The following is a 10652-nucleotide window of genomic DNA, read 5'->3' as shown; positions in this document are numbered from 1 at the left end:
TGCCTTTCCCCTTCACATCGAATAAGGAACAGTGTACGCCCAACGACCAAATGGCACGAGTACTGTCCAAACTCCGTCAGGGCCAACAGTGGCTCAAGACGAAGCTGAAGTGGCAACAACGTTCAGCGTCCTTGGGACAAGCTCCAGCTTCTGAGGAGAGAGGAGTAAATATTGTATGTATGCTTTTCCCCGGACAGTGCAGTGTGGGTATTAGCTTCAAGACTCAATAAATGTTCCGGTCTATGCTCGAATCTAGGGTGTGGATGCTGAAGATGTTTGACTTCTTAGCTAACAAGTTTTTGTGGCAGGGCGCGCCAACGGATTTTCGCCGTGCAGATGTGACGCTCGGTACGGATTGTGAAGGCCGACCGGTTCTGGTGGAGCAGGCTAGGGAAGATGCCCAGGCGATATTCAATGCGAGCAAGAAGACGGACTCGTCCGAGAAGGAAGTTGTTAGCTAAGAGTCAGTACGAAGATGATCCGGGGAAGCTAGTAAGGCATTGCTGTCGGGACACAGATCGACTTAGCTGAGGTGAAAGTGGTTGTGCTGGACAATCCAGCGCAGATACACATCACGACAAAGTGCCCAATAAGGAAGACAAGAGAGTAGGTCCTGTGCAGAACCTGACTGCAACCACCTGGAGGATCTGTACATATTGATCAATGGTAGGCGACTACCTGCCAAAAGTTTATCCAATCAAAAACACAGGTATTTCATCGTATCGTGAGCGATCTCTCTTTTTCGGGTTCTGACCAATCCTTCCATCCTCTGGTTCTTGCTTGATCGGGTTTGGCTTGGGTTTCTCGAGTTGGGAAGACCGCTGCTCCTGCGATGCAGGCTGCGATGACATCTTCGCCGCAGCTTGAGCCCTATCAAAGGCGTCTACATCGAAGTCGTCTAGGTCATCGAAGAAACTCTTCTTCTTCTTCGGTGAAGATTTTGGGGTCTCTGAGGTCGAGGGTTTATTACCTCTGGTTATTGAGGACAGATGGACGGAATTGCCAGTTGAGGCGGACGAGTGTGTCAGAGTTTCGACTTTCGGAATTGATTTCTTGTTCGACTTGATCTCGGAATGTGTCTCAGTCGGTGTTGAGCTCGATGCGGTGGCTGAAATAGAACGTGCTGTGGACTCTGCCGTGCCGTAATCGTCGTCGAAGATTCTGTTCATGGCGCGTAATCGAGGGTGGCTTTCTTGATGTTTACTTGACCTGGAACTGTTCGCCCCAATATCTGGATGCTCCTGTTTGGCAGCCGCATTTCCCACATTTCTCTCGGTCCTCAGAGGTCGAGTCGCGGTAGGTATTTGATCTTCACTCTGTTGTGCTCTTCCGACAGTGTCTGAATTCGGCATGAGCCCACGCGCAGCGCGACTGCCTGAAGTCAACTTCTCCAAGCCCTTTAGACTAGTCTTTTCCTTTGCAGGATCCGCATTCATGAGGCCAGCGAGAGTCGTGCCAGTCCAGGGGTCAGCCATCTCCTTCTCCGCCTCTTCTACTAGTCCGTCCACATCTTCTACGTCCGAGCTAGCGAGTAACCCAGCACTGATGTCCTTCAGACCAGCAGCCTGTGTCCCCTCTAGATCCTGCCTTTGCATACGTGCTCGAGTCACGAAAGGTATGTTCACAACAAGGTCTGGTAATGGTGCCCGCTTGCGCTCCTTTGCTTCTCGCATAAGTCTCTTGTACTCGGCATGGTGTAAGTGGGCAGTGAACCCCTGTGCAACGGCCTGGAATTCATCTTCTACCATTACGTATACATCGTCGCCATCCAAACCTTCGCGCAAGATCTCTATAGTTGGAGGAGCAGGCGGGGGCGAGGTCGAAGGTGTACGCCCATTTCGTAATCTTTGCTGTGCCCTGTTCCTACGTGGAGAGACAGGGTCGAGGTCGCTAGAGGTGAGGTCAGCTTGAATTTCGCGCTTGATCTCGTCGGGTATAGGTGAGGTGGGCTGAATGTGCTGTCGTTTCGGTGGACGCGGAGTCAGTGAGGCGGGCGTGTACGCAATCGTTCTTTTTGGCGCTACTGGGGCTGCTGAGGCCCAGGGTAGTTTGCGGGCCATGACTTTGGTACGTGGTCTTCGCGAGACGCAAGAGCAATTGATGGAACTCAAGGTGGGAAATGCTTGAGGCTCGATTGGTGTGAATGCTTTCTACGCTTTACACTGATCATGTTCGTTGCTTGAAGTCAACGCGTCAGTATTCCAGAGAATCTTGCAGAAATTGGTGTGTTGGAATAATCGTGAAATCAGAAAGTGAATCTCGAGTGAGGGGTTTGTCCCATGGCTACAGCGCGTTAAGTCTCCAGAGACGCGTCTGATGCCTGCAGGCAAAAACGTAATTAGGCCGAAACACTCCAGGGACTTGCAGTGTCTCATCGTGCCAGGGCAGTGTGATCTTGAACATGAACCTCGTCACACATTCTCTCTTTGGATATAGGCATTATTTTACGCCCTCCTGCCTGTAACTGATGCTGAATTCCAGTACTGAGTGTAATTTTTTAGGGCCATGCACTATGAATGTATGAGGAAAGTGTGACGACGTTCACGTCCAAAATCACACCACCCTACGTGCTTTGATGTAGCCGCACACCATTTTAAGAGCAATGATTACGCGAGACTCGTCACACCATCCGGTATACTTGTCCCATCCTTGTGGCAAGCTACTCAAAACCGTGGCCTTCTTATCGTGATGAAATGTCGACATACCAGCCATCAAGCACAATTGAATGTGCAAAAGCTATCCCCTATATGCTCTGACTCATGTTGTTGATCTGTGCTTCCGAGGCCGAGATAAGTAGTCTGTGTATTCTTCTCTCTTCATGTGTTGGTTGTGATCTAATCACTAGCCTCTGTCTCGATGAGCACTATGAGCTATCGTGTTTTCCAGAATAGTGATGTCTCCGTGGTGATGGTACACGTCAGTTCGAGCTTGAGGTTCGTATCATTTGCGACGTTCATCTTGAGACGTGACATCGCGAACACAAGCCACTTACCAGATGCAGCTGATGGTAGCCTATACACTGGTGCATTGAGCGCTGACAGCTTGAGAGCATGTCTTGTGTTCAGTAGTATCTCGCAGATTGCTGGAAGATCAACTACTTCGGACTGGCTGATGTTGACTTGCATGACGTCTCGATCAGCCTGTTGAGTTAGGATAGTTCTTAATATGCACGCTCTTGACTTTGACAAATTGCTCGAAGCCGAAGCGACTTAGGGTGACCCCCTTTCCACTGTCTTTCCAGCCCGTCCAGGCAAGATCAGGGCTGGGATAATCTGCTCGATTAACGAACACAGTTCCTGCCTCAACTGATGGCACTAATTCTTCACCTTTCGACACGTCCTTTGTCCAGATTGAAGCTGTCAGTCCGAATTGGCTATCGTTCATCAATCTGATTGCCTCTTCATCGGAACATACTTTCTGTACCGGCACCACTGGTCCGAAAGTCTCATCCATCATGATACCCATCTCGTGATTGACTCCCGAAAGCAATACAGGCGCGACATAGTTACCAGCGGGGTCGAGGTTGGAAAAAGTGCTGTTGGCTGGTGTTTCGTCCTTCGCACCAGCCTTGACCGCATCAGAGACCTGCTTCAGGATCGTGTCCTTTGCTCGCTTGCTCACAACTGGTCCAATCTGTGTATCTTTGTTGGAAGGATTGCCCACTTTATAGCCTTCCAGGACCTTCTTGCACTCGTCTAGAAAGTCGTCGTACACTTTCTCATGGACATAAACGCGCTCGATCGCGCAACAACTTTGACCACTATTGAAAATGGCGCCGTCAATAATCTCTTCTGCGGCCCACTTGATTCCTGCTTGGTCACCAGCAAAGTCTTCTCTGACATATGCAGGGTCCTTGCCTCCAAGCTCAAGACCAACGCCAACTCTTATGCCCCTGCCACCTTCTATCACTAGGCGTTGAACAGCCTGACCACCAGCGACAGAACCTGTAAAACAAATATGGTCAACCTGGGGGCTCTGAATCAAGGGTTTCAAGTCTTCGACCTTGCCAGCATGAACATATTGAACAACGTCCTTGGGTAAACCCGCCTCCTCTAGCATCTCAACTACGTGCTCGGCGATGGTAGGTGTCTGAGGACTGGGCTTCAGAATGACTGCATTGCCTGCCAATATCGCAGGTACCAAGCTGTTGACGAGGATCAGGTATGGGTAATTCCAAGCAAAGATAACCAGAATTACACCTAGTGGTTCAGATCTCTGCAGGTATCGCTTGAAGTTGGGCTCGACTTTGCCCAGCACGGAAACCTCTTCTGACAACACTTCAGGAGCAATATCGATCAGGTATTGCGCCCTTTTGATCGCGGTCTTGATCTCCACTGGGGTATATGCAATGGGTCTACCCATTTGGGTAGTAAGCTCTTCTGAAAGGACATCGCACTTTTCAGACAGTAAGCCGAGGAATTTATTGAGGATTTCGATACGGGAGGAGAGATTCGGATGAGACTTTCGAAAGGATATGTATGCTTTTCGCGATTTCTGAGGCAGTTGCTCGATCTGCGACGACGTTGCAGAGTCTCTGGTCAGGATGGGCTGATTGGTCGACGGTGAGATTGTGGTAATCTTTTCGCTGCTGCTCGTAGACGTGTCGCCGTTACTGAGTTGAGTTGAGGTCTTGTCGTGGGTCATCTCGGCGATCTGCAGAGAAGTGCGTGCGAAGATGGTATAAGGAAACGTTGTAATAGGTATTGAAGTCCAGTCACAATCTGCGCACGCTGGGCTGTACTTCTGATTTCTCCGAGTGGGGTTGAGTGCGCACCTACCTGCAATGTTATGAGGTCAGAAGCACATGCCACATCTGTAAGCGGACAACACCGTTGGGTCAGGTACGGTTTGGAGACTCTTTAAGCATTAGTACCTGTGTTCTGAAAATACCACCAATGAATATCTATCAATTCTTTAAGGGTCATCTCAGTCTTCTCAGCTTATCTCTTTCCCCCCTTGAGTGGAACCAAAGCTTCACTGCATTCAGCTCGTAGCCACTGCATAAGATGCAATAAGTATGGAACGTGATGTGCTGCTCTTTGATCCCCACCCCCCATCGCAATCTCTGGTGTCCCAACATCCTAGACAAGAGTGACGAGCAAATAGTATTTCTTTCTGCATGCATACAGCTGCAAACCCAAACGTGCCCAGCCCCAACGCCATCGCTATGCTTTAATCTCACGTTCCTGGCATTGAGTCATTCCTATAGTTCTCCTGGCCTCTTCGAGTTACAGCTGACGATTTTCACCTTCTCGGCATGGAACTCTGAGGTGTTCTCGGTCTTAAACTTGACGTCCTTGACGAGGAAGGTCCAAACATCGTCACAAAATCTATATGTTTCGAGATGACCCTTGAATGTGAGTCTTGCCTTGACTTTCTCAGCCAGCACCTCTGATATGGTCTTGTCGAAATGAGCTAGAATCTTCATCGCCAACTGAGGCTCGATCCGTCCCTCGTTGATCAGTTCGTCGATGGTGTCAATGAGACTGTCACCGATGGTACTACCGCGGTACAACTCATCTGATCGGTCACTGTCAGTTGATGGCCCGCCACGAGGAAGTCTTTCACAATCGCAACTGGCAAATCGTTTGCAAACTCACAGTATTGCGTAGTCTGTGCAGTCATTGTAGCGCAGTGTTGCCGCAGGCTGTACAAGCTATGCACAAACAATAATCGACTGATTGACACCGATCAACAGCGTCAGGAGTGGCTCTAGATCGGATAGGTAACTATGAGTTTATATCCTTCGTCGATCAACTTGAGAGTGATACAATTCGCGTTTCGTGCAGGCACTTAGAGCACGTGATAGCTAGCCCAATCTGTACTAGGGTACGATCATTTGCTTAACGTCGAAACTTGGGGCGGATTTGATCCGGAAGCTTGAGCAATGACGTCGGCCGCAGATGCATTGTATCGAAGTCTATATATTATCTTTGAGATGCTGTCCCAACGCCGAGCAGGCGACAACGAGTCGTGACCAGGAGAGCACTATGAACAGACTCGCTACTCGGTGTGTGCCAAAGGGGATGGTATCGCTGAGGCCCGCATGTGGAGGACGAGCGCTTTGGACCTCAGCTAGCTTGCAAGCTCAGGACAAAAAAGATACAGCCAACGATGCCGAGCAGAAACAGAAGAATGCCGAGCAAGCAGAGAGGATACAGAAAAAGAAGAAGACAATGGCAGAAATGGACGAAGAAATGCGCTTAGCCATGGAGGGTCACGCAGGAGATGGTGGCATATCTGGCGCAGAACTCGAGGGAGGCAAAGCTGTTTCCATGAAGCGAGGTGTCAAAGACAACATGTTTCGGTATATTTGATCAAGCCACTATTGCCGATTAGAGATACACCAGCCCTACATCGAGCAGATACATGTTATACCCTCGACAATCTGGTTACCGGAATAATGCTCGCATAAGAAGTCTTGCAGCTGTCCAATTCATTCCTTTCGGTCAGCTTTACCTCTCAGCCTCGTACAGACGCTCGATATCGCGGACCAAATCCTCGACTCTACTGCCTCCAGGGCAGTTGTACCACTCTCCGCCGTCACGGATACATCGAACTTCTCCCGCTAGACGGACAGTACAGCTCTTGGTCACATTGCCTTCCTGACTCCGAATGAAACTTTCTCGAAGGAGCTCGGAGCCATGGCCTTCGTCACTTAGACATTTGTTGACACGGTCGAAGCTGATGCCGTGCTCGAAAGAACAGGATCTGACCAGGTCTTGATTGGGGATAAGAGAATAGCTGGTGGTCAAGCAGTTTGCAAAGCCTAGATAAATCTTGGGATCCGGATAGATGCGAGCAGCACACAGCTCGATCATGTTTCCAAGGCATTCCGAAGGCCCATGCATACACTCGACGCCGTCGGAATTTTTATCGAATCTGTTTGCATAAGTTCCGTATTCTTCCTGATTGCCATCTTCGCGCTTACCTTCCGATGTACGATAATTTGAACTCCACCTTGTCACTCATTTGCTCCATCGTTGGTACTATTAGCTGTTGTAGACAGTCTCGTGCATCAGGACATTTCGACATAATGTGCGCTTCTAGAGCAACTTTGTCCTTGCGCGCCACATCTTGGTATTCATTTGTTGACAATTCATCACGGAGGTCTTTTAAGGGATCATAGTGGCCATGGCAGACAAACAGCGATTTGACGAGTAGCAAGAGAGCAGTAAGAAGCAGCGCAGCCGGCAACAGTGCAGCCCTCTTTCGTGTTCGCATAGATCCTTGCCGACTCTGACCTGCAGGAAAGTCTGTATAAAGAGGCGCTTTCTCGTTGTCCATGTTTCTTCAAATCTGGTCTGTCACGTCGTTTGTCTCCTCTGTAGTGTTTGCAAGAATAGGTTGTTGTTGCCGCCTCTTTGCAGTACGTTACGCTCTGTCAGACCACAGCGCAGTTGGTGGATACCAGCTAGAATTTGAACGTCCTCGAGTCTCAGGCATCCATGCTATTGCACTGCCAGTGCAGTGACAGATCGTTCTTCAAGCACACAAATTTCAGTTACTCGGGGGTTGAAGCTTTTGAGAATGTCACACCGACTATAAGTGCCGCATAATCTCAAAGGAATCCAATCCGAGACCATGTTGTGAAGCAATACTTCGACGTCCTGCTTCAGTCCGAGCATGACTTTCACAAAGTTCTAGCGCTCGTCCCTCCGCACGCTAAAGCTAGGTTCTCGGATCTCTCCCGTGGGGGGCATCCATTCAATGATGTGCAGCGAAAAAAGATATGGACGATTTTATTCTCCCAGCTGTCGTGCTAACATTCTGCACCTCCTCTTGCTCGATCAGGACGATTCCAGACCTGCTGCTCGCAGTATCGCAACTCATGGTTATCATGACACTACATTCGTGATTCATCAGAGGAGTGAACCCGGTAGCTTTATCATTGTGTGCTTCTCCGAGGTCGGATGGGCATTGGTAGGACTTTTGTGGTCCGCTCGACGCTTCCTAAACCTAGTTAATTGAAACGCCCAAACGAACCAATCGCATCACATCCTTTGCTCGGATGAGTCTTGAGACTCTTTGGCGTTTCTCATAAGCTCATCGTTTCTGCTTCCTAAGGTAAGCACAGCTGGGTTGGTAGTATCAGCAACTTTCGACACATGAACTGGAGACGTAAGCCACATGGCAGAACGCCTACAAGACTACTAAGCGGGATACACGCTACAATCAGCCGAAGCTCGGTTTAAATATACTAGGGCTGACTGGATAATGTTTGTTCTACGCGATTATTAACTCTCAACCAATCTGTGCTCTCACAGCGTTGCATTTCCTGTCATTATAGCGACTCGGTGTTGCATTCACAATTGATAACCTTCAATCTAGCCGTATCCAGTCATCCCAGCACTTTACGAAACCAAGTCGAGCCGCTCTCTCGTGCCTGAGACCGTATCTCGATTTTCACGTCAGGAGGTGAGGTGATTGTTGGACGTCTAGCTCATTGCTGCCTGAATCCTGACCTAAGCAAGATGGCGGAGACTGCACCAAACACTATACAAGGAAACCATCCTCAGCCAATCGACGATAGAGAACAGCATGTTCTCCAATTCCTGCAACCTCTGCATATTGACGACGATATTGTCCATAGTCTTGCCTATCAATTCTCACAGGTGTATCGCCATTTGGCACTCACCTCCGAAGAACAGTTCTTACCCACACCCGTGACTGGTCTTCCGACAGGCTCCGAGACTGGTCAATTCCTAGCTATCGATGTTGGAGGCACGAATCTGCGAGTAGCTTTCATCGAACTCCTCGGCGAGGGCGCTGACACTGGCCCTTCGACGCATGGTATAGACAGATCGAAGGAAGCTATTCGCAATGCTCAACGACCTCGAGTACGTAGGACACTGGAGAAAGCATGGCCTATTGGAGAGCATCTCAAGATAGACAAGACAGAAGACCTTTTTGCCTGGATTGGTGACTGTATTGCTGAGGTAGTTGGTGATTACTTGAGCAATGAAGCAGGAACCAGCGCTACACCAGCACAGCTTGATTTGGGCATCACATTTAGTTTCCCCATGATGTATGGCATTCTATAACTCCCTCTCCGATCTGTTACTGACCTTTATCCAGACAAGATGAGCTGACTTCAGCAACGTTGATGCCTATGGGTAAAGGTTTCACGATCACGGAAAATCTAGACCTCGGATCAACACTCCTGCAAGGATATGACCGTCATACTAGGAAACAGGACACGAGCGATGAAGCGTTGTCACGGGCGAAGCGCAGGAGGCTAGGTCCGCTTCCTCGGTTAAGAATTGCTGCAATCACAAATGACACTATCGCGACTCTGTGTTCGCTAGCGTACTCAGTCAAGTCCTTACCAAATTCACGTGTTGCAGCTGGATTAATTGTCGGGACTGGGGTCAATGCAACGGTCCCTCTCAGGTTCGACGCTCTAGGAGTGCACAAATCAGAGCGCATCCGCAGGAAGGTACCGATGGCGCAAGCAACTGTCGTCAATACCGAAATGACCATCGCTGGCGCTTCTGAGCCACTAAAGGCGGTTACCACTAAATGGGATGAGCAGCTGGACAAGGCGACTGCTCGGCCAGGGTTTCAGCCTCTTGAGTACATGACAGGTGGCCGGTATATAGGTGAGCTGATACGGCTGATTTTTTTCGACTACATGACCAATGCACATCAACCGCGAGTGCCCCCGACCTCCTTACCAGCTATGGTCGTGCATAATTATAGCCTAACAACAACTTTCATTAGTGCCGTCGTTGCACGTGCAAGGACGGATGCAGAATTAGCACGAGAGTTGAAGCATCGAATGCCAGCACCAGAGTCTTCGAATTGGTCATGGAGTGCTCATACTGCTGGTGCTCTGCGGAAGATCGCACACTCGGTTCAAGTCAGATCTGCAGGACTCATCGCTGCAGCAACAGCAGGTCTGCTAGCAGCGGTAGGTGAAATTGGCCTAAATCAACCTGCAAGTTTGTCAGGCTTGCCGATAGGAGGGGCTGTCGATATATCCAACGGCAATGTAGCAGATCAGATACCGGAAATGCAGCCCGGCGACACAAACAATGGTAGGAGCTGGAGTTCTGGACCAGAAGAGTTGGTTATCGCATATACGGGAGGCATTATTCAGCATTACCCTAACTTCAAGGAACATTGCCAAAGATTCATCGACAAACTCATGATGAGACAAGGACCACAGTCAGGTGGAAAGAGTGTGTACCTTCGCGAGTCGCGGGACGGTGGAATTATTGGTGCAGGTGTTCTTGCAGGAATGGAAAGCATTCGTGTTGGAACATTGCAAGCTTGACGTGGAGTTGATAGCTGTAATTATCACAAGAGAATCTGGCAGCACAATATCATTGAGCACTGTCGCGATTCAACAGATCTGGAAAGTTCACTTTATGCCTGTCTGTACATGCATGAGCAGGGGTGTGAAACATGCAGATGACAGCCACGTTCCTTCGAATTTACCTGGATTAGGGACCTTCACCCCAGCTATAAATGGTGCAGCTCGACCTCAGTACTAAGCTGTTCCCAGCGATGTCAATGATACTAGTCAGAAAATGGTCATCGAGACTGTACCGATTGCCAGAAATTTGGTCTTCTTCCAAGTCACCTTTTATACGGACATCTTTTCGGTAGCCATTCCCGGTGTTGAATGAAATACAAATCCTTTGTGT

At 49.3% G+C, this 10652-nt stretch overlaps 7 protein-coding genes across 7 annotated transcripts; 3 read left to right on the top strand and 4 right to left on the bottom strand.

Annotated features, from left to right (window-relative positions):
* Positions 1–50: 50 nt before the first annotated feature.
* On the top strand, positions 51–461 carry LTR64_003462 (uncharacterized protein; the record flags this gene model as incomplete). The annotated part of the gene is made up of 2 exons (XM_064897818.1): positions 51–173; positions 309–461. The coding sequence occupies 2 exons, from the start codon at positions 51–53 to the stop codon at positions 459–461; spliced, it is 276 nt and encodes a 91-aa protein (XP_064756768.1).
* A 228-nt stretch (positions 462–689) lies between these two features.
* On the bottom strand, positions 690–2060 carry LTR64_003461 (uncharacterized protein; the record flags this gene model as incomplete). The annotated part of the gene is made up of 1 exon (XM_064897817.1): positions 690–2060. One exon carries the CDS (start codon positions 2058–2060, stop codon positions 690–692), a length of 1371 nt encoding a protein of 456 aa, XP_064756767.1.
* A 1075-nt stretch (positions 2061–3135) lies between these two features.
* On the bottom strand, positions 3136–4644 carry LTR64_003460 (uncharacterized protein; the record flags this gene model as incomplete). The annotated part of the gene is made up of 1 exon (XM_064897816.1): positions 3136–4644. One exon carries the CDS (start codon positions 4642–4644, stop codon positions 3136–3138), a length of 1509 nt encoding a protein of 502 aa, XP_064756766.1.
* Positions 4645–5203: 559 nt separating this feature from the next.
* Positions 5204–5625, bottom strand: toa2 (Transcription initiation factor IIA subunit 2; the record flags this gene model as incomplete). Its single annotated transcript, XM_064897815.1, has 2 exons — positions 5204–5520; positions 5601–5625. 2 exons carry the CDS (start codon positions 5623–5625, stop codon positions 5204–5206), a joined length of 342 nt encoding a protein of 113 aa, XP_064756765.1.
* Positions 5626–5990: 365 nt separating this feature from the next.
* LTR64_003458 (uncharacterized protein) lies at positions 5991–6317 on the top strand (the record flags this gene model as incomplete). The annotated part of the gene is made up of 1 exon (XM_064897814.1): positions 5991–6317. One exon carries the CDS (start codon positions 5991–5993, stop codon positions 6315–6317), a length of 327 nt encoding a protein of 108 aa, XP_064756764.1.
* Positions 6318–6455: 138 nt separating this feature from the next.
* On the bottom strand, positions 6456–6981 carry LTR64_003457 (uncharacterized protein; the record flags this gene model as incomplete). Its single annotated transcript, XM_064897813.1, has 2 exons — positions 6456–6882; positions 6932–6981. The coding sequence occupies 2 exons, from the start codon at positions 6979–6981 to the stop codon at positions 6456–6458; spliced, it is 477 nt and encodes a 158-aa protein (XP_064756763.1).
* Positions 6982–8474: 1493 nt separating this feature from the next.
* Positions 8475–10279, top strand: LTR64_003456 (uncharacterized protein; the record flags this gene model as incomplete). The annotated part of the gene is made up of 2 exons (XM_064897812.1): positions 8475–9028; positions 9079–10279. The coding sequence occupies 2 exons, from the start codon at positions 8475–8477 to the stop codon at positions 10277–10279; spliced, it is 1755 nt and encodes a 584-aa protein (XP_064756762.1).
* Between the last annotated feature and the right edge of the window lie 373 nt (positions 10280–10652).

The sequence above is a fragment of the Lithohypha guttulata genome (genome assembly GCF_036872675.1).
Source record: "Lithohypha guttulata strain CCFEE 5908 chromosome Unknown scaffold_2, whole genome shotgun sequence".
NCBI lineage: Eukaryota > Fungi > Ascomycota > Eurotiomycetes > Chaetothyriales > Trichomeriaceae > Lithohypha > Lithohypha guttulata.
Note: the sequence above shows the minus strand (reverse complement) of the source record. Positions and strands in the feature narration are given on the sequence as shown.